Source organism: Neolamprologus multifasciatus, chromosome 15 (genome assembly GCF_963576455.1).
Source record: "Neolamprologus multifasciatus chromosome 15, fNeoMul1.2, whole genome shotgun sequence".
NCBI classification, from domain to species: domain Eukaryota; kingdom Metazoa; phylum Chordata; class Actinopteri; order Cichliformes; family Cichlidae; genus Neolamprologus; species Neolamprologus multifasciatus.
Window position 1 is genome coordinate 30,802,685 of NC_140453.1, and position 20,479 is coordinate 30,823,163.

A 20,479-nucleotide genomic window follows, 5' to 3' on the forward strand; every position below is an offset into this window, starting at 1 on the left:
TGGACAATGGGACCAAGACGTGGTTGTCAAATAGTCAATATTTCAGTTTTTGTTCAACTAAAACGGAGCTGCGATAGGAAGTTTGGTTTTTAGCTTGACTGGGCAGAAAAGAGAATCCGCAGCGGCCTTTCAGAATATTTTTGTTCAAAGCAGAAAAAGTTGACATAAAAAGTAAAACATGACGACCTGTCCTGTACCCTTAATGGTGAGTGCTGACACCTCAGTACATATCAATAAAGATGTGGTTTGATGACCATTGGAACAGTTACCAGGTTTTTCCAAGGGTAGCTGCACAGGCAGAGACCATCCTCACTAATTCTGATGCACATTTAGTTATTTTGTTCTATACGCAGCCTAAAACAGTCAGACACCCACCAGTTCAGGGAAAAAAGCTTCAAGGGTTACTTTGTTTCAAGAGTTTAAGAATTAAATTACTTTTGACAAACAAGCACTTGCACCTGAGGTGGGAGGGGCTTATAAAGAATGGGTGCAGGAGGAAGGCTTTATCTACAAATATGAATTGTGGCACCCCCACCCTCTGTACAGTTCTAACTACTGCAAAGTAAGTGGTTGAGAGAAATAAAATAAATAAAAATTATTTATTTAGCTGGCTCCACTGCATGCATGCCTCTAATGTAGTACTTTTCTTTCATTAAATAAGGATGCGTCTCTGCAAACTTCCTATTCACACACAATGCACTGAGCTGGTTAATTCTCAGGCAAAGTCACTGTACATGGCAACAGTGAGCATGTATAGTTTGTCCCTCAGGTTTCAGTGGAAACAAACTCCATGAATGTAGAGATTAGGACTGAACCATAACGCGACAACACCTGAGTGAAGGTTAACAGTTGCCAGGCACCCAGAACATAACCACAGAATAAATCCCATCGTAGCAATTATTTTTCAAAATAAGGACCCTTGTGGCGCAAGTTGACAGTTTACCCCAATTTTATTTGTGTCCTTTGGAAATTCTATTGCAGACAACATATTTCATTGTCACAACACATTTCAATCTACAATGTACAATAATAAAGGGTTGTAAATAGGTCAGTAGAGATGAAACACAGCTGGGTGTGTTACACAGTTAAAGCAAAACGGTTCGTTTGGAAAAAATAAAACTGTGAGTGACAAACGACGAGCAGTGTGAATGAGGACAAAGTCCTGACCAGTAAAATATTTACAGATGCTGCGTTTTTAGAGGAAAACGCTGCGTATTCTACTGTCAGAAAGACAAACAAACTCCAATAACAAAATCTTTAAAAAGTACAGCAATGACAATTTAAAACCAGGTTTCATGTTCTTCATATTTTAGTAATTGTTTCTTATATCTTTACAAAAGTTCTGCCTCCCCCTCCCCTCCGTACACCCCACTGCCTGCCCTCCTTTGCAGTGTTTCTACAGTTAAGACAAAATCTGTTTAACTTCGAGCGATCAGGCACAGACATATCGTGGCCTATATTAAAAATATAAAAAGGACAGTGAAAAGACGATGCTATCTGGTTTGGACGTTTCTAGTCGCTCATCTCCATGTCTTCCTGGTGGTGATCGTCTCCATTCAGTTTGGACTTTTTGGGGATTTGGCCCTCAGATCTCTCCATCTCCTCCTGGCTTTTCGGGGACGAGATGGAGTCGGAGTCGCTCTTCCTCTCGTCCTCCTCCTCCTCTCCTTTTTCGCTGTCATAACCCTGCTCCTCCTCATCGTAGTCCCGAGTCACCTGTGCCGCATTTAATCACGTTAACGACGAGCAGAGTAAAGCATCCAGCCACCTGTCTCTAAACAGTGCCTGCTCTACATACCTTAACATCTCCTTTCTCGCTGTCGGACTTGCGGTCCCGATCTCGCTCTTTGTCTTTGCTCTTTTTTTTCTTACTGTTGGAGCGTTCGCGTTCGTCTCTGCTGCGGTCCCTGTCCTCCCTTCTGTCTCGGTCCCGTTCCTTCTCACGGTCCTTGTCCTTCTTTTTTTCTTTCTTGTGGCTGTAAAGATAACAAAAGTATTTTTAAACTGTGGCACTCAAAATTAAACTAGAAAAATTTGCATTTCCTGCGAAAATGCTGTGTGGATGCCGTAACGCTGAAGCTCTGTGCTGAAAATAGCTGAAAAAGATGAAAAGTTGTAAAAAAAAAATTGTATGGCGGTGAAGAAACTGAAAATTCTGCTAAAAACAGGTGAAGAAGCAGAAATTTTTGCTGAAAAGTGGTGAAAAAAAAATGTTGCCGTGAGCATGACTCGAACCTGGCCCTCCTGGTCTCAAGGCGGTTACTCATCTAACTGAGCTAAACTCATTCTCACAAATAAGTGGAGAGACTGACAATTCTGCAGAAATGAGCAGAAGCTGCTGAGAATTGTTCTGATAAAGAGGTGAATCTGCAGAATTTCTGCTGAAAAGGGTTTTTTTCTGAAAACAGCTGAGATTTGTGCTGGTAAGAGGTGAAAAGGCTGAAAATTCTGCTGAAAAGAGGTGAATGAGCAAAATTTCTGCTGAAAAGAGATTTTTTTTTCTGAAAACAGCAGAAAAAACTGAAAATTTTGCTGAAAAGAGTTAAAAACGTTTAACTGTTAACTGAAAGAAATGTTGCCATAAGCGGGATTTGAACCCGGGCCTCCCAGTCTGAGAACGGCTGCTCATCTCACTGAGCTAAAACACAGCTCAGCCCGGCGAGCAGAAACAAGTGACCACATTGATAATGTGTTCCATTCATTTCAATGGGCAAAAACATTGTATAAAAAGCTTAATATTTTAAAAAGTATAATAGTTAAAAGTACAAAAAGATATAGCAGGAATGAGCAGAAATAGCAGAATCTTGTGAAATTTGAATGGTGAAAATTGCACAAAAATTGTGGAAGTAGTTAAGCGGCAAAGAACGGAGCAACTTGAAGAATAAAGTATAAGAATAAAGAGAAACAGGAACTCAATAGTGTGGATGCCTTTGAGGGCATCCACACAATAAACTTCATTGTACATCAGATGGAGAAAGCTCACCGTCTGGGGGACGGAGACCTGGAGACCCTTCTCTTAGGGGAGCGAGAAGCACTGCGACTTCGCCTGTGTCTCCTGAGACACACAAAGGAGTAAAATAAGTAACATTCATAAAAACATCCTCATCATTTATTCAGGACTTGATTTTCTGCTGTCTACAGAAGAGTTAGAGCTTCTGGTCTTTCACACTGTAAATAGACTCACCTGCATTTCATCATATTATCGCACCGTATTCAAGAATACTCACCGACTAATGCTCCGAGACCTCCTGGCGCTGCTGTAGCTTTTGGGGGGAGTCTTGGATCTTTTCTTGGATTTCTCCTCCTTCCTCCTGTCTCTGTACGAGATGAAAGCAAACAAAAACATTACCAAACATGTTCATGCCTGAAAAGTCTCAAAACCTGGAGCTGCCCCCTGCCAACATTAAAAAACAAAGCTCAAAAATATTTTAGACAAATTTCAATTTTGAAATGATCAACCTCTGGTCTCCAAGCACACTTTGAATGAAATGAAACACAGAAGCCATTTTGCTCCTCAGGATAACAGCAGTGCGGCTGACCTAGATCTACTGCGACGGCCTCGATCCCGGGAGTAGGACCTCCTCCTCCGTGGGCTCTTGGACCTCCTCCTGCTCCTTGAATGAGACCTACGCCGAGATCTGCTCTTCGAACGTCTGCTCAAAATAAGCAGCAGCACATTCACAAACAATTAATATTCAAAAATATACTAATTATGAAGCTAAAAGGCTTCACCCGACATTGCCGTAGACGCATCTTTACCTGTGTCTTGAACGAGATCTGGTTCGTCTGCGCCGTGAACGCGAACGGGAGCGGGAATGTTTGCGCTTGTCGTCTTTCTTACCTGCAACAGTAAAGACAAAGTTATACATGTATTATACATTTACTTACTGCTCTCTAAACATCAATAAACAGGTAACCTGAGAAGTAATTTCCGATAACACGTAATCTATATGAAGCAAGCATTTCTGGTAGTTATATTTGAAGCATGCTTTGAAACCGCGCTCACTTCCTGGTTCAATAGCTGCAGAAATAAGAGACTGGGCCTCTCGGACTCTCTTCATGGCCTCTTCAATCTCCTTATTCGATGCGTCAGCCTTCAGCCCTGGACTCAAGTTCAATCCAGCTGCAAGGTTCAATCTGCAAATGGCATCAATTATTTAGACACTGCTCAAATAAATATGTATGCTGACTGGACTGCACAACCCGTCTGTGTCTGCGCTTTTCTTACTTGGGATCCATGGATTGCATGAGCTTCAGGAAATCTGCAGAAAGAGCCTGGAAAGAAAGGAAGACGAGGATATTACTATGATTTTAAGAACTAAGGACTTTTTGCTTGAACTTAAACGGCGCTATGAAGGTAGGATGATCTGATATCGTCGTGTTGGTGTTGTTCCCAGATCATCATGAAAATGTTGTTCCAGGTTCAACATTGCAAGTGACCAATCACATTATTGTGACGTTATTCTTTTGCGCACCAACCCATTCGTGCATTTATGAAATTCCAATGTTGCAAGGACAATATCAATTCTGCTTAGCGTTTATTTAAGGGTCAGGGTTAGGGTCCGTTGATCGGCGGACAAAGGCGGTTTCTCGCAGTTTAAGTACAGTTTTTTGTTTTACGCCGGTTTTTCCCGAAGTCGCAAAAGTATGACATCACAACATTCTGATTGGTCACTTGCAATGTTGATCCTGGAACAACCTTTAGTATGATGATCTGGGAACAACACCAACACGAGGATATCAGATCGTGCATGAAGGTAACTGATCCTCACCTGGGGGTTCATGTTCGGTCCGGGCATTCCCATAGCAGCCATCTGCTCAATGCTAGGAGCTCCAAGACCGCCAAATGGTGTCGCTCCCATCTGAAATGTTGAGCATAGACACTAGAGTATATTGTAGAGGTAAAAAGCATAGCACGCTTTGGAGGGGGGATTTTTTTAATAGGATACTTTCAGATGTACTGTTTTTATTATTTTCAGAGAATTGTGCTTTAGAGAGAAGACGGGTGCTTGCAAATGGGCCTAAGGCTTTGTGATGGATCAGAGAAAAGTGTGTTCAGCAGGCTCCAAGCGCCTGCTAGTCAAAATCTGTGGTCCAGTAGCTAAATCTGATCAAATAGCAGCATTGCTAACTCTGAACCACCAGCAGCTTGTTTAGTTTGAATGAATTCTTGCGCTTTTAGACATAAATGTTACCAAATATCCCACCAAGAAGAAGAAAAAAGCCTGCTGTGTGTTTGTTTATTGCAATAAGGGAGATTCATGCCCATTTCTAAGTTAAATTTTGATTGATGGCTGCAGAGAAGGTCGGAGCAGTTTTAGAAAATCATCAACATCTAAAATATCTCTTTTTCTCCTGATCAAATAACAGTTAAATATTATTGTATGATATGTTATGTGAAAATGTAAAAACTCACAGATGCCAGAGGATTCGGCGTCGGAAGAAGGCCTCCACCGGGCATCATTCCTGCCACAGCATTGGCTGGAGCCAACAGCGACATAGCTTTAGATTCATCGGGAATGACTCCTGGAGGAAAAACCAAGAACATCTCAGTACATCTCCAAAGACGACGTCGACAACACTCAGACAAGACTTGCAGACAAGCCACCTCAGTCTAACTACACTGTAGTAAAAGAATGAAAAACAAAAATCCACTTTTTTTGTCTTGTCTGTAAATCTTGAGCCCTGACTTTTGTTGTTGTTGTTGCTGTTTTGCTTTGTTGTGAATATGATTGTAGGATTAGCAGCTATAAGTTTCAAAGTCACAATACACACTGTGGTCAACACTGCCAAGATTTTATCACCTGTACTTGTTTTTTAAGTCATGAACCAAACGTAAGCAAGCACAGCCAGTTGTCCCGTGGGATGTGCTCTCAACTTTCATTAGATGTTTTATGAACAAGCGACTCGCGCCGGCTGCTTCGCTATAAAGCACACAAAAACATTGAGATACAGAAAACAAAGTTCATGATTTGGGTGTAGACACAAGGGTACATTTCAACATCACTTACCATTACCAATACAAAAAACAGAAAAGGCTTACTCATTTGACCTTTTCTAGCCTTTTTCTGGTGGGTTCTCTCTCTTTTTGTTTATTTTGTACAACCCCACCACAAAAAAAACACTTAACAACCAGGTAAAGTACTGCTAATCAAATACAGTACTGACAGGTTTTAGCCAACAGTATGTCACAAAAAATATAGTAAATAAACAATAATCTACACTGAACAATTACAGGCAGCAAAGGTAGTGATAAGAAAAATATTCCCAAAGCTGAAGAGAACCAAACGGTAAAAATGACAGAAAAAAAAATCTCATGAGATGATCATCCATGGCTGTGCAATCTGAAAACAGGCTATTTTTTAATCTGACATGTTTCTTTACATTATGAAGGGAGGAGAGAGGGAGGGAGGGAGAGAGGGAGAGAGAGAGAGAGAGGGGGCAGACATGCACCCACGCACACCCACGCACACAACAGAAAGGACACTTGAGAAACAGGATAAGGCTGCAGAAGACAAAACTGTTGGTGGCATTTTCAGCGGGGCCTGGTAAATAGGGCTGGCTGAACCAGGAAAAAGAACTGTAAAACACAACAACAAAAGAAACACCACTGTTAAACGTGAGATTCACTCAACTCGTTCAGAGTCATGTTTGGAGAGGGTCAATTTAAAAAATTAAGTTAATAAAAATGCATTTTTACGGCAACATCAAGAGGCTTAAAACCATAATTATCTCTTGTGTTAGTCAAAGTTTTGGAATGCAAATTTACAGTATAATAATAATATAGTAATAACAGTAATACAAGGCTTTGGGAAATAAAGCAAGTAAATGCCGAAGGCAGTTTCTGTGCTTATTATGACCAAAAGCCAAATTAGAATTAACTGCCACAACACCCGCTGGCCAAAACTCAGATGATGGCAAACACCTTCAAAAATCTAGTCTAGCATGCACAGCTGATTAGTTCTTCTATTTGGCATGCTTTGTGCTGGTGTAGGGATGTCCCGAACATTTTCTTTTATTGGTTTAAAGTCTGATTAGTGTTAACAAAAGGAAACAGACCCAAATCTTGATCCGGTATTCATATTTTCCCTCTAATGTAGCTGTGTGATAAGTTTCCAGCTAAAGAAATTTACATTAAAAAAAAGAAGAAAAAAAAGTTCAGTTTGGAGACTTGTGTGTGTGTTTGAAGGGGATGGATTCAACATCCACACAGGTGTTTTCTCTTATTAGGCTGATCAGACCAGTTTTCAGGAGCTTCACCCTAACTCTTTTCCTGGTTTTCTTGCACCTACTGGCCTAGAGTTTGCGATCCAACCATCACAGCCCAACCCAAGCCGATCCTAAAAACATGATCAAATCAACCAATAACCGAAACACCTATGTGTACGTGCAGAGCATTTACTGCTATGTCACTGTGGATCTGATGGCTTTCACAGTATCTCAGACAACAGTAAAACACATTGCTGCCGAATTTCAATTCGCAGAAGGTTAAAATATAAACAGAGGATCAGAAATGGTTCAGATATGTTTGGATTGCCTTGACACTATTCGACTTGCTCGGGGTATCCCTTATTTGGTGAATGCCTACTACATGACACACATTGTATCTGAGAATATAAAAAAATCCTTTCAACATGTGAGGACATTAGATTTCCCTGCACCCTCCCAAATCCCCTAATTTGATTAAGCAGTTGTGAGGCTATTTTTTTTTTTTTTTTTCAAAAAAAGATGCCTTGAACAGAGAGAAAAAAAAGTTAATATTTTACTGCAGAACAAGAGAGAGAAGGGGCTTGCGAGCCTGGTGCCATTATTTTTTCTAATCTCCTGATGGCATCAGAGGACCACTTTCAGCCAGCAAGGAAGGGGCTCTCTGCAAATGACTTGTCCACTATGAAAACCACAACACAAATAACAGAGAGAGAAGTTTACAGCTAGATTGTAAGACACAGACACAAATGTACATTTCCCTTTTACATACCTAGAAATGCCAAGCACTGAAAAGCTTAGCTGCTTTCTCATGGCAGTAGGAAAAACAGAAACCTCAATGTCTCTAGTGTTTGCAAGTCTAACAAATACACCTACGCATTATGACGTACGTTCAGAGATGACCACAGCCAAAGGAATAAAACAGACACCCACCTTCAGCGAAAGGGACCACGATCAAGGCTCTGTCCACGAAGACTGTGTTCGTCAGGTGTTGGGAAACTCCCACGGACTCAGCCTCAAGGAATTTTACAAAACAGACACGTGAAGTCACAGGCAAGGGAGAGTCACTGGAAGAAAATACAGATAGGTTGTGCAAAGAATACAAACAAGGGGAGACAACATGCCTTCTTCATACTCAGTCTGTGTCCACAGGGACAAGAAAGCACAGGAGTGACTCTTGTTCCCTGCATCCTCTGCATAGTACAACACAGTATCATCCAGAGGTGACACACAACCTTTTTCTTCAGCCATTTCTGATCCTGTTGCACTCCTTAGCACCACAGTATGAGGATAAAACTCAATACTGGTATAAAACTGGTGGCGATCAAACTTTCAAACAGTTACTAAATTGTTACAACTACATCTACCCGGAAAATCACCTTCTTGATTATTTCATACCTGTCCAGTAGCCACGTGTAATTCAACAGAGAAAACACAACACAGAGAGAATTAAGGTAAGAAAACACTGTGCAGTGTGTACTGTAGCTCATTATTGTCCACTGTGGATCTAAACAAAGCATGCACCTAAGGAAATATTCCAATTTAGCTCAACCAGGCGTGTAACCAAATGTCCCACTGCTCATTAAGAGTCATAATTAGTTGTTCTTTTGCACTGTCGCTGGTTTAGGATGCTAATCAACAGCTCATTTTATACGAAAAGCTGCCACATAAGTCTCACTTGAAATCAAAATAATTAGGAGCAACTCTGGTGATTATTAAAATTAAGCCATTCATGCTTATTTCTCCCGTGTATATTTTTATGACTTTGTTTTCTGACGGAGAGATCACAGATAACTCGATAAACAGGATGTATAGCTGCCTACCGTGTATGTGTTAGATAACCGACTTACACAAACGATTACCAATTTTTTGATTGCTTAATCGACAAATGCGATAATCAGCAGATGCGTATGGATGAAGAATTGAAGTATTGTTAAATACATGCATATCTAATTTGAGAGAAGCAAGTGCTGCCACGTTAACTAAAGACGCGGGAGCATTAGCATTAGCACTACCGTGCAGCGAGGCCTGCTCGATGCTGTAGGCCTCAGCAAGAGCCCCGCGTGAGCCGCCATAGATTGTGGAGGAGAGGATAATTTACCAGTTCATAATTCACAATACTCACTCGGGCGGGAACAGTTTGAGCTCCTCTATGGTTCCGAGGAATCCAAACAGAGTCCTCATTTGTTCGGACGTGGTACTCGGTGAAACGTTTGTCACCTGGATTACGTGCGTGTTGGAATTCATTTTTGCGAGTGCTATAGTCGAGCTAGCTATATGCTAGCAGCGTCCCCGAATCTTAAACAGAAAAGACAAAAAACTGTAAACGTTCACAACTACAAAAACATCAGGCGACCACAAAAGCTAGCATCTTCCCCAAAGATAGATGGTGGTTGGTTTTTTTTGGGGGAGGGTTTTGTTTTGTTTAGTTTTTTTTTCCTCCGGACAGCCCTACAACAGTGAGCACAGAACAACAATGCCACTGCCCAAACTGTCGTGAGGTTGTGTTGGATACTTCAGGTACTGTTTGTAGAATCGTACTTAAGAATTCCCCCCCCCCCCCCCCCCATGTACAGTCGTCACAAGTTAATATACACTCAAAATGGGCATTAATTTCATAATCATTTTTGGGCTTGTAATGACCTATTTGAACTGTCCTTTTATAACAAACAAACAAAAAAACAAACAAAAAGAATGGGGGTGCACAAGTTTTAATTTATTTTGGATTTTCTCAAATCCACACAGGGTCAAAAATATATGCCGCACGTTTGATCTTTTCAAGAGATGGAGTAAAATTATATTGATCATAGTGGACTGCACTGTGTTACTAATAAAATTCTGGCACTTTGGTTTTGAAGGTGGAATCTAAGGTAGTGCACACAAATGTATTGATGCCTATCTCGAAATTAAATATTTTGAGGTAATTCTCAAAGTCTGTTGTGCTTTAATGTGATATATAAATAAACTTGACTAATGTTCTGTAAAATAAATGAAATAGTGTTTCATAAAGCTGAAACAAGAGAAATGCCCTGGAGAGTAAATAGCTCTAATTTTTCCCACACCACATAAAGGCAACACGAGTCGGAATACGGCTGAAACCAGGTGGGTGTGTTTAAGGTTGTGTCACATGATTCTGTTGCTAGGCTGTTAGCTGGTGGCTTCTCCATCTGATGTTAGTGCATTCTCTTACCACCTTACCCTAAACTATGCTATTATACACAAATCGTTTTCAGGCGACAGCGATTTGCGCATATACAGCGACAATTTTAACAAGCAAACCCTGATTAATTCTCTTGATGTGTGTGCTGAATAATCATCGCTGTAGGTGCTGCTCAACGACCCACATCTAGGCACGTTGCTGGCTAGCTTAGCACCCGTTTTAGGCGGGATGTCAACAAGTTTCCGTAGTGTTTGTTTTAGTTTTATCTTTCAAAACGTGAGGAGGCCATTTAGTAAATGAGACAGAAGCTGCCACTTAAACCGAGGAGATCTCAGGACAGCTTACTCCCTGGATAAGCTGATATGGTTGAACCACAGAGATCAAGAACATGAGACAGGCAAGTGGATGCACTTCTGTGTTTTATTTTGTATCATTGGGGTTAGAGTTGGTGTTTACATTGAATATAATCACTGTTTGCCCAACAACAATATTTAATTTGATTTATTTTCTTTATGTAATGCACTGATCCAAAGAATAACATGTTAAAATCAAGACACTCGCATAGATGAGCACAGAATTATTAGCCCCTATATGAAAGATTTTGCCTTTTTAAGTATTTCCTAAGTGCTGTTAAACAGGACAAGGAATTTTTAGCAAGCATCCTAGTTTTATTTGGGATGTCTACATGATCTTACTTTAACAAACAACTACCGGGGTCAAAATTAATAGCTCCTTTGATGATAATAGTCTTTTTTTGGTGGTAATAGTGTGTTGTAGTTTTCAACAATCTCAGCCTATTCGTCTCTTTGGTGAGTCTCTAGATTTTGATGGTCTTTTGGCATGGACTTTGGTCTTCAGGCTTTGTGCAGACCAGCTTGTTTAATGTTTACTGCGGTGCTCTAGTTTCTTCTCATCTGACACGCTTCTACTATGCATAATCTTTCTTCGGGTTATTCTTAGTACACTTCAGTCTGTCTTAAGGATATCTGTTCACCCGAAGTCAAGTTTTTCTTAATCTTCAACCTTGCAGTCCAATTCCTTTGCAGGGTTCTGCTGATTTTCTTCTTTGAGAATACAATTCCCAACTTGGCTAAGTCATTCACTCGTGCCTTGGCAGTTGTTCTGGGGTCTTTAGACACATCTCTCACTTGTTTTCTTTCCAGAGTCTTTGAAACCTTTCACAGGCTGCCAGGCTTGTTCTGTACTCTGCGACTCTCTTTGAATGTTTTGATGCAACTTCTCACTTTTCTGTTTCTTCACAGTTGAAAACACTGTGATAACTTTGTGTATCCATCTCCTGCTTTGTTTAGAACAATTCTTTTTCTAAATGATAAACTGATTTTGTTTGTTTTTGACGTGATGCTTTCTCAACTGACAGCACTGTTGTGTCACATTGAAAGACAAGCCTCAGTTTGAGCATTACAAAGTTAAAGCACGACAGTGGTTTGTGGTATGGTCAGTTTTTCAGGGGGCTAATATTATTGAAATACAATAATGCCGCCCAACACACAGCCAAAGCAAACGCCTCTAGCCCCTGGACTCTACTCCGGATCTTGCTGCGTATCCCAGGATTGGGATAGCAGTGCTCAAGCGCCTTGAGGTGACTGTTGTTGTGATTTGGTGCTATATAATTAAAAATTTAATTAAATTAAAAGGAAAAACATTCAAAGATGAATATATAAGACCATGGAATAAAGATCTTTTAATGGCTTAGCCAGAATAGATCATCAGTCATAATGCTTCACTTAGATTTGGCTGATAGGTGATATTTAGTTTCATGGTACACGCCAAAGCTTAAAACTAAAGCAGATGTTTGTTTTTGTTACTCTTGCAGGAGAATGTGGAAAATCTATGAAATCAAAGATCATGAAATGCTGAAAATCTTCCCACTCACGCTCCCGTTCTCATGACGCCAGAAGGGAGGTATGGGCTTCTTAAGGGTAGTAGCCAGAATCATGGGTAGGATCAGTACATTCAGGTCCTATCAGCTGGTGCTTCTGATGGCTGCTGCACTCGCTGTTGTAGCTTTTTACTACTTTGGCTCAGAGAGGCAGAATTTCTCCAGCACCACAAAGAGGATCAAGCAGACCCAGGCCAGTCACAACACCAACAGAAACGATGCAGACCTCACCGTGGACACCAGGCTCTCGCACCCGGACGAGCCGAAGGAGCAAGGACGGGAAGAGCGAGGCGTAGAAGAAGACGGCGACGCTTTGACGTCCAGGGAAGCGGACAGTGAGGCTGGTTACCAACATTACCACGTGCTAATGATGTTCACCAAAGTGGACAAGAGCCGCAGCTTGCAGGATAAATTCCGAGTGGCCATGCTGTCCATGGTGAAACACGGACGCTTCTTGGAAGGAGAGGTGTTGGTTCTCCACTTTGTGAGTGACCAGGCCAGCCAAGAGCTGGGCAAGAGGATGCTGCTGGAGCTTTTCCTTGACACAACGTTTAAATACGAGGTATTTCTCGACACTCACTGCAGTAAATGGCGTTAACTTATTTATTAGTGTTTCTGACCAAGTATCTATTTATTTTGACATATTAGTTTGTTAATAACAAAACAAAGGAGTAAGTGATTTATGCAGTTAAACACTTGACAGACTGTGTTCAGCTTGATTTATATTTCTAAGATATCTCTATTTCTAATAGGGAGGGAAAAATATGTTTATGTAAATTCTTCTTGTGGGTAACAGATCCTATTTTTAGGGTCCAAAATGCTCATGATCCACACACACTTTCTGGGAAGGTATTTATATTTTTGCAGTGAGAAGGGAGCTTCTGATAGAAATGTCTAACTTTTGTAACACCTTGACTAATCTCTGAATAGAGCTAGTGCGCTTCCTGTGAAGCTACTTGACCTTTTAATCAAAAATCCTTCCGGTTAAGAAACACATTGGCTGTACTTGCTATTTACAGTTGAAACACAGGGGGGCAGTGTTTTCCCGCCAAACTGATGCCTCACACATGGGAATATCCCTCCCTTATTGTGTTCTTCCTGCCAAAAACCAGGATTATTTCCCCCCTCTTGTGCTCTTTCTGTTACATGCATATTTTACCCACTTTCTCCTGCTTTGTATTTCTCACAGAGCACACCATCATAAACTGGCTTAATAACTACAATCTCCCTTTTCAGATCTTCCTCGACAGGCAGGGCCTCCTTTCTCAGGAATGTCTCATCTTATAAAACCTCTGCTGTGGATGTTCCACTGCTCTTTTATCTTAGGCTGATCGCATTCCTGCTGGGATTGGTCAGGGATCTGCTCGGCTTGGGATCTTGGCAGTTTAGTGGCTGCAGGTTGGATCGGATCCCGTTCAGATGATTCTTTTGCAATCAGACCGTACTCAGACTTTTCTAGTGGATAAGTTTTACTATGCAGAGCTAAGTCCTCAGAGGACTGCTGTATGAATATTAGAAAAATGTTGTGTCAAAAACCCATTTTTGGTTATATTTGCTTAAAGCATTAGCAGGGACTTGGTCAGACAAGAGTTCCTCTGTGTTGGTGCGGAAATGCTAAACCTGACTTGTGGGCATTTTCTTTTCCTTTTGCATTTACTATTTCTGTCACAATTCTATGTCCTTCTTACTGTAGAGATCCTGTTGTGTGCAAAAGTCTTGAGCCACCACTCATATCTTTATATTTGGCTGGGAAATGGATGCACGGATTGATTGAAACATGTGCAAACACACATGGAAGTGCAGCATAGAAGGGAAAAACAATTCTAATGAGCTTCAAAGTCAGTATTTGTTCGATCTTCAAAGCAGCCTGAACTCACTTGGGTGAGTTTTCTTCCCATTTCTGTAAGTAGACTTCAGGAATAGTTCTCCAGGCTTCTTAAAGGACATTCAGAGTTCCTCTTTGTTCTGTTCCCTGTCAACCCCACACTGCTTCAATAATGTTAAGGTCTGTGCTCTGCGGAGGCCAATCGATGACTGATGTGTTTTTCTCTCCATGTTTGCTTTTATTCCATTAGCAGTGTGTTGGGGATCGTTGTCACGCTAAAAACTGAAGTTGCCAATCTGAGACTTCACAGATGATTTTGAGTGGTGGAGCAAAGTCTGATGCACTTTTCTGCATTCATGATTCCATCACTTTTTGACAAGATCCCCAAAACCTTCGCTTGAAATGCAGCTCCCCTGTTGTACGTCTCTCCTGACCTCCTGCTCTTCAGTCCAGTTCTTGTGTAATTTGACGTATTTCAGCTTTTTCCTCCTGTTCCTTTCATTACAAACAGCTTCTTGACAGCCACCCCTCCACTGAGACTGTTTGTGATCAGGCTTTAGTAAACAGTAGACTGATCGACTAAGCACCAGATCCATGTCTCAGGTCCTGTTTCAGGTCTTTTCTGCTTTGTTTTTTTCCCTTTTAGACATGACTTTCAGATACTGTTCATCTGCTGTGCACAGATTTTCAGGCCTCTTCCCCAAATCTGTAATTATCTCAAACATCTCTGGCTTGCCACGTATGCTTCATGCTCCTCTCTCCTCTGGCTTCCTCTCAGTATGCTCTCACGTGAAGATGTTTCTGTACTTTCTGTAGTGCAGTACCCCCTCACCTTTAGTCTGATGTAAACACGTCTTGACAGTGCTTTATGTTGTTGTTGTTTAAATCTAAGTTACACGCTCCATACATTCAAAGTCGTTTTTTGTTTTCATCAGTCTCATAATATCATTCCAGACCAGCGATTTAAAAACAAAAACATGTTTCTAGATCATGAATCATAAAACGGCCGTCTGCCGTCACCGCCGCGAGTACAGCCGCTGTCTCTCCTGCTTAGAGGCAGCGGCAGAAACGTATACCAGCAGTTTAGCCGGGACAGAGACTCCTCGGGGTCTGACAAGGACAGTGTTGACATCCTTGTCTGCCCATCTTGAGGCTCATTCCTGTTAATGATTTAACTTTAAGGAGCACGAGGATTAGATAAGTATGTATTTTAGGCTACATTGCTTCCCAGCAGCAGCACATTAAATGACCCACTTGACATTTGCAGCAGAGAGACTGCAGAGTCACGCTGCCTAGAGGTTACACACTTTACTCCCTAACCATATTTCATGGAACTCACTTGAGCAGCGTCTCATGCAGTGCTGACAGCTCACAGGAAGCAGTGTTGTGATATTAATATATGTTAATATCTGCGTCCTAATGGCAGTGTTTTTGTGTCGGAGCCATTGTACAATGTGTTAGTATTCTGCAGCTGATAAGAGGACATAAAAGGCAATAACAAGTCGCTCAGGAGGATCCAGGAAACACAAGATCAACTCATTTAATAAAACTCAAGAAGGCTTTTTGAGGTCACTGATTTCTATTTATCCTGTAAAGTTCAGGTTCAAGGACGAGTTAATGTCTCATATTCCTGAAGTTAACGTCATACTGACAGAGACTTTTGTGTCCATGTTATTAAATCCACTTTGTAAGCATCCATCCTCCATGTTTATGTTACATATGTTCATCATTTCTCTAGCTTTTCATTCAAAAACACGTTATTGCTCATTAAGTAAGCGCAAAGTCCGAATCTTTTCCAGCTCTGTGCTCTCTGAAGGGAGCGCTGCTCGAGTCGGGCCACAGGAGTCAAAAAAGGAACTTTTGCTCAGTCCTGGCACGCCTTCAAAAGCAACACGGCGGCTGCCAAACACGTCCAGCCTTTCAAGTCCACTGCTAATATTACTCGATCAACTGATGTTTGAAAACATCAGAGCTCGAATAATGTGCTCGAGTTTCTCTGCTTGGTTTTTGTCGGTCAAACAAAAGTGAAAACTCTCTGGTTTTCCATTTATGTGCCACAGGTAAGATTTATGAGTCCGAGTGTCAGAATAAACAGGCACAGCAGTGTGAAGTTTTGGGGCTTTGAAAGTTGGAACTGGGTGTGTTGCAAAAATAACTACGGTTCATTAAACCAGGACACAGTATTTTAGTACTTTCACATAAGCCTGCACTGGGAATTGATAAGGTTTCCCAGTACCAATATAAATTACCTGGGATGTTTTATGACCTTTTTCTTTCCTTTTCTTCACAAATCCACCTGAACAATACATTTAACCCCTTAACTCTTTACCTCCTGAAAGCCTCTCGGCCTTCTGAGGCTGCGTCCACACAAGCCCGGATAGATTTGAAAACGCTCCGCGTCCACGCTATCGTTTTCAGTCGTTTTCAGAGTTGTGCGTTCACATTAGTGATGGGTCGTTCGCGAACGAAATGGCTCTTAGAGCCGGCTCTTTGAAGTGAACGATGCGAGCCGGCTCCTTATTGGGAGCCGTGAGTTGTTTTTTTTTTTTTTTCTCACCCTCTCTCTCGCCCTTTTTTCCGCTAAACTCCGCATGCGCGGCCTGTACTTGCGCTGGGCAGAGGGGGGAGGGGCGTTAGTTACACTGGCAGTAGCACAGGAACAGAGCCAGAGAGAAAGAGAGCGAGGGACAACAATGTCACATTAGAAAGGTATAGTAATCATTCACTATTTTCAGTTGCAGATGATAAAGGATTCAGAAATCATGCAGGCCCATATGACAGAGAATGTGCATCTTCTTTTTGTTTTAATATTTTAATCTATATTTAATTGTGTTGTGGTTTGCAGTGTTTTGTGTTGTTTCACGTTAAATTTGTTTAAAAGGAAAAAGCTGAAAATTGAAATAGTTAAAAGTTTAAAATGTAAATTGTTGTTTTTTGTATTATATGATTTATTTATTACATTTTATGTGGAGTGAATAAATAAAGTATATTTATGGTGGACCTTAGAGATAAAGCACGTACAAACTCCAAAACACGTACAAACTCCTAAGCATGTACAAACTCCAAAACGCGTAAAAACTCCAAAACACGTAAAAACTCAGAAGCACGTACAAACTCCAAAACACGTAAAAACTCAGAAGCACGTACAAACTCCAAAACACGTAAAAACTCAGAAGCACGTACAAACTCCAAAACACATAAAAACTCAGAAGCACGTACAAACTCCAAAACACGTAAAAACTCAGAAGCACGTACAAACTCCAAAACACGTACAAAAGACAACAGAAGTGCTCCAGGTTTCTAGGGCGCAGTGTTGAGCTTTTGTTACCTAGTGGCTACACAAGCCAGGAAGTATCAACAACCGGATTTGGTGTGTGGTAGTAACAGGTAAATGAACTTTTTTTTTAAATTATTTGAATAAATATGAGTGCTTGTCTATAAATACACAAACAATACACACATGTTTTCAATTGTGTAATTTAAGTGATCTGGGTAGCTCTGTTTTGGAAGTTCAGTAAACGCTAGAAATGTGTTTGTACGTGCTTTTTGGAGTTTTTATATGCTTTAGAGTTTGTACGTGCTTTGTCTCTAGGGGCCATATATAAACACATATAAATAAAACCACTTTTTTTACATTAGTAATTCCTTTTCTGCATAATTTTATATTATTGTTAATGATTAAATAATTAAAGCAACAAACAACCTGAAGAGCCGGTTCGGAGCCGAAAGAGCCGGCTCTTTTTAGTGAGCCGAGCCGAAAGAGCCGGATCTCTAAAAAGAGCCGGAAATCCCATCACTAGTTCACATTGAAACGGCCGAAGACGCTTACGTTCCAGTCCTGCGCATGTGTGATAGTTAGGGATGGGTACCGGTATCCGGTGCCATCATGGCACCGGTTCTGACATAAACGGTAGTAACCAGACCGAAAAGCAGCGCGCATTTCGGTGCTTTATTTCGGTGCTTTTTTTTCCTGAGCTGTGATACACTTTCTTCTTCCTTACATTTCTATTGGCGGTTGGCAAACAACTGAAAGGTGCATTACCGCCACCAACTGGTATGGAATGATACACTTTAGATTCTAGCCAATCATTTTACGTTTCGAGGATAGTAGGCGGGTCCAGGTACGTACGTTCTTTTAGAGCAGAGCTACAGATTAAAAATGCCCAAGGCAAAGCGGTCAAAAGTCTGGCTGTACTTCACAGCAAAAGATGCAAACTCAGCAGCCTGCAACAAGTGCTTTAAGCTGATACTGTCAAAGGAGGTCACACTTTAAATCCGATGAACCTAGCCCTGCCAGTGTAGCAGAAATGATGATGGCAGCAGCAGCCGTTCTTCTCTGCGTGAGTAGCTTAATGTTGTTCGTGTGTAATTTACGTTGAGTAAGCTAACCGCGTTATTAAATTAATGCATGTAACGTGAACTAGCAAACACCATCATAGCTACATGCGGCTGTCTTCTTGTTTGATGGCAGATACTCCCTTCACCCTGGCCAAAAAGGCTAAAATGACCGAAGAAAAAGTGGAAAACAGCTAAACATGAGAGGTTTTTGGACAAAGTTTGTGTTTTTTCCATTGTTTAAGCACTGCTTCCAGCCCAGAGTGATACCATATATGCCCTATACCTGCAGAAAAGACTAACATTGTTATCTTTTTACAAAAAAACAGCTGAACATGAGAGGTTTTTGGACCAATTTTGTGTTCTCCATTCTTTAAGCACCGGTTTGGGCACCGTTTAAGCACCGGCACCGTTTCAAAAGTACCGGTTTGGCACCGGTATCGGATAAAACCTAAACGATACCCATCCCTAGTGATAGTGGTGTGTGGATTCTTCCTATGCCAGTAATTTATGTTCTAGAATCGATTCTCATATTAAAATATCAATATTTTAGTACTTTGGGATAAATTTGTAGTTTTTCATGAACACAGTGGAAAGAAACTTTATCATTCGGATCGTCTAAATGGGAAGGAACTACTTCCTCTTCCGCCTGTCATAGTCATGTGCGAAATACAGCTGTATAAATGTGTGGCAGCCTCTGGCGTGCGCACTCACAACAATGGCTGAGCGTAAACGGAGTCATGTGTGGACGTATTTTACCTCCACAAACAGCCGAGACGTCTTTTGCAATACATGTGGCAAGACAGTGAGGTGTTGTGGCAAAACCACTAACCTCGTCAAACACCTCAGAGTAAATCATATCACAGAATATGACGAGCTTATGTTGAGGCGAACTGAAGAGGAGGAGGAGGACAGGTGCAGCGAGACAGACGTCTCTCACGGACTCCTTTAGTGCTGCAGGCAGGCAACATGCTCAAATAGCGCACAACTTCAGTTTTTTATTTCTATATGATTATTCTGCATCATTAAGCTATAAGAACAAGTAGTCTGATGTCCTGTAATCAGTATGACGCTATATTATTATTACAATTACATAATGCAATTTATATATTGTATTATTAAATACAATGAAGCATTAAGTTTTTGTACAGAGTATCGTTATCGTATCAGTATCGTCAATACCATAACAACAACAATAGTTTTACTTACGGATCGGAAAGTAAATCAGTGGTATCGCACATCACTAATGTGTGAAATGCAAGAAGTTTCGACCTGCCTCATTTCTGTCTGCCGCTTATTTACTCTCCGGCTCTTTGAAACGTCGCGGCAGAATGTCGAGGAAAAGCACCGAGTTTTTAAAACGGACTAACAATGAGGTGGAGTTGTTGCTGCGAGTAACACGAAAGTACAAAGTTGCAAAAGCGAGTGAGAATTAAAGAATTTGAAGAAAAGCTCTCTGGAGTATGTACAGACTGATATTAATCTTTAATAGGGCTAAGCACCTGCTGTATAACGCCCTCTGCTATCTTAGTTTAATTGGTCACATGACTGCATCATATGACTAACATGTGTCATTGTTTTAGAAAGTCGTTTTCCATCAGCCAAAACGCCGTCTCAGTGTGGACGGGAGGCCAAAACGGAGAGAAAACCCAGAAACTATACTAATGGACTAAAACTACGTCTTTGTTGCATGCTGTGGTGTCAGAGCTCGTCTTTAAGGGTACAGGGGAGGTCATCAAATATCGTCTGTATGTTGAAAACAGTTAAACCTTTAATTCCTTTAGTGGGAAAAACACCATACAGCTCCTTTAATCTGTGACCTCAGTGAATGCTGATAGATTTAAGGTCTCAGTCAATGCTTCCATGTTGTATTCAATGTAATTGTAACTGTAAATTATGATGGGGGATGCTTTAGGGCAGGGCTACCTTAGGATGTATTATTTATTTGCTCAGTCCTGTCCTTGTTTTGCTCTGTTCAGCTTTAAAACGGCAAGTTATCGACAGATGAAATGTTCTGCCTGAAGCTTTAAGATTTCAGTTTTATTTATATCGT

General features: G+C 41.0%; 2 protein-coding genes and 1 long non-coding RNA gene across 6 annotated transcripts in view; 2 read left to right on the plus strand and 1 right to left on the minus strand.

The window, feature by feature from the left end:
* Nucleotides 1-931: 931 nt before the first annotated feature.
* LOC146502429 (uncharacterized) lies at nucleotides 932-9,724 on the minus strand. 4 transcript variants are annotated; one of them, XM_085132335.1, is made up of 12 exons: nucleotides 9,332-9,724; nucleotides 8,140-8,273; nucleotides 5,417-5,526; nucleotides 4,773-4,862; nucleotides 4,229-4,275; nucleotides 4,007-4,137; nucleotides 3,760-3,841; nucleotides 3,540-3,653; nucleotides 3,228-3,317; nucleotides 2,984-3,055; nucleotides 1,799-1,976; nucleotides 932-1,716 (listed from the first exon to the last, which is right to left on the minus strand). In XM_085132335.1, the coding sequence occupies exons 1-12, from the start codon at nucleotides 9,451-9,453 to the stop codon at nucleotides 1,513-1,515; spliced, it is 1,374 nt and encodes a 457-aa protein (XP_084988461.1). In that variant the 5' UTR covers nucleotides 9,454-9,724; the 3' UTR covers nucleotides 932-1,512. The 4 variants fall into 4 exon arrangements, with proteins under 4 accessions (XP_084988461.1, XP_084988464.1, XP_084988463.1 ...); XM_085132338.1 differs by having other exon boundaries at nucleotides 5,417-5,924; nucleotides 8,140-9,724; XM_085132337.1 differs by having other exon boundaries at nucleotides 5,417-6,580; nucleotides 8,140-9,724.
* On the plus strand, nucleotides 4,134-7,714 carry LOC146502430 (uncharacterized). Its single transcript, XR_014869220.1, has 2 exons — nucleotides 4,134-4,357; nucleotides 4,758-7,714. It is a non-coding gene; the product is annotated as an uncharacterized LOC146502430 (long non-coding RNA).
* A 536-nt stretch (nucleotides 9,725-10,260) lies between the features above and the next one.
* Nucleotides 10,261-20,479, plus strand: part of xxylt1 (xyloside xylosyltransferase 1) — a 35,482-nt gene continuing 25,263 nt past the window's right edge. Inside the window, exons 1-2 of the mRNA XM_085132340.1 lie at nucleotides 10,261-10,763; nucleotides 12,201-12,828. Of these exons, the coding sequence (XP_084988466.1) occupies nucleotides 12,292-12,828 (537 nt within the window). The 5' untranslated portion in view covers nucleotides 10,261-10,763; nucleotides 12,201-12,291. The remainder of the gene's footprint in view (nucleotides 10,764-12,200; nucleotides 12,829-20,479) is intronic.

What these genes read in the sequence shown, in the direction of transcription:
- LOC146502429 (XM_085132335.1), bottom strand. Translation starts at nt 9,453, where the DNA reads ATGAATTCCAACACGCACGTAATCCAGGTGACAAACGTTTCACCGAGT. An exon ending in TGCAGCTATTGAACCAGGAA is followed by an intron (nt 3,842 to 4,006) that starts GTGAGCGCGGTT and finishes TTACTGTTGCAG; the next exon opens with GTAAGAAAGACGACAAGCGC. An exon ending in GCGAGAAAGGAGATGTTAAG is followed by an intron (nt 1,717 to 1,798) that starts GTATGTAGAGCA and finishes AATGCGGCACAG; the next exon opens with GTGACTCGGGACTACGATGA.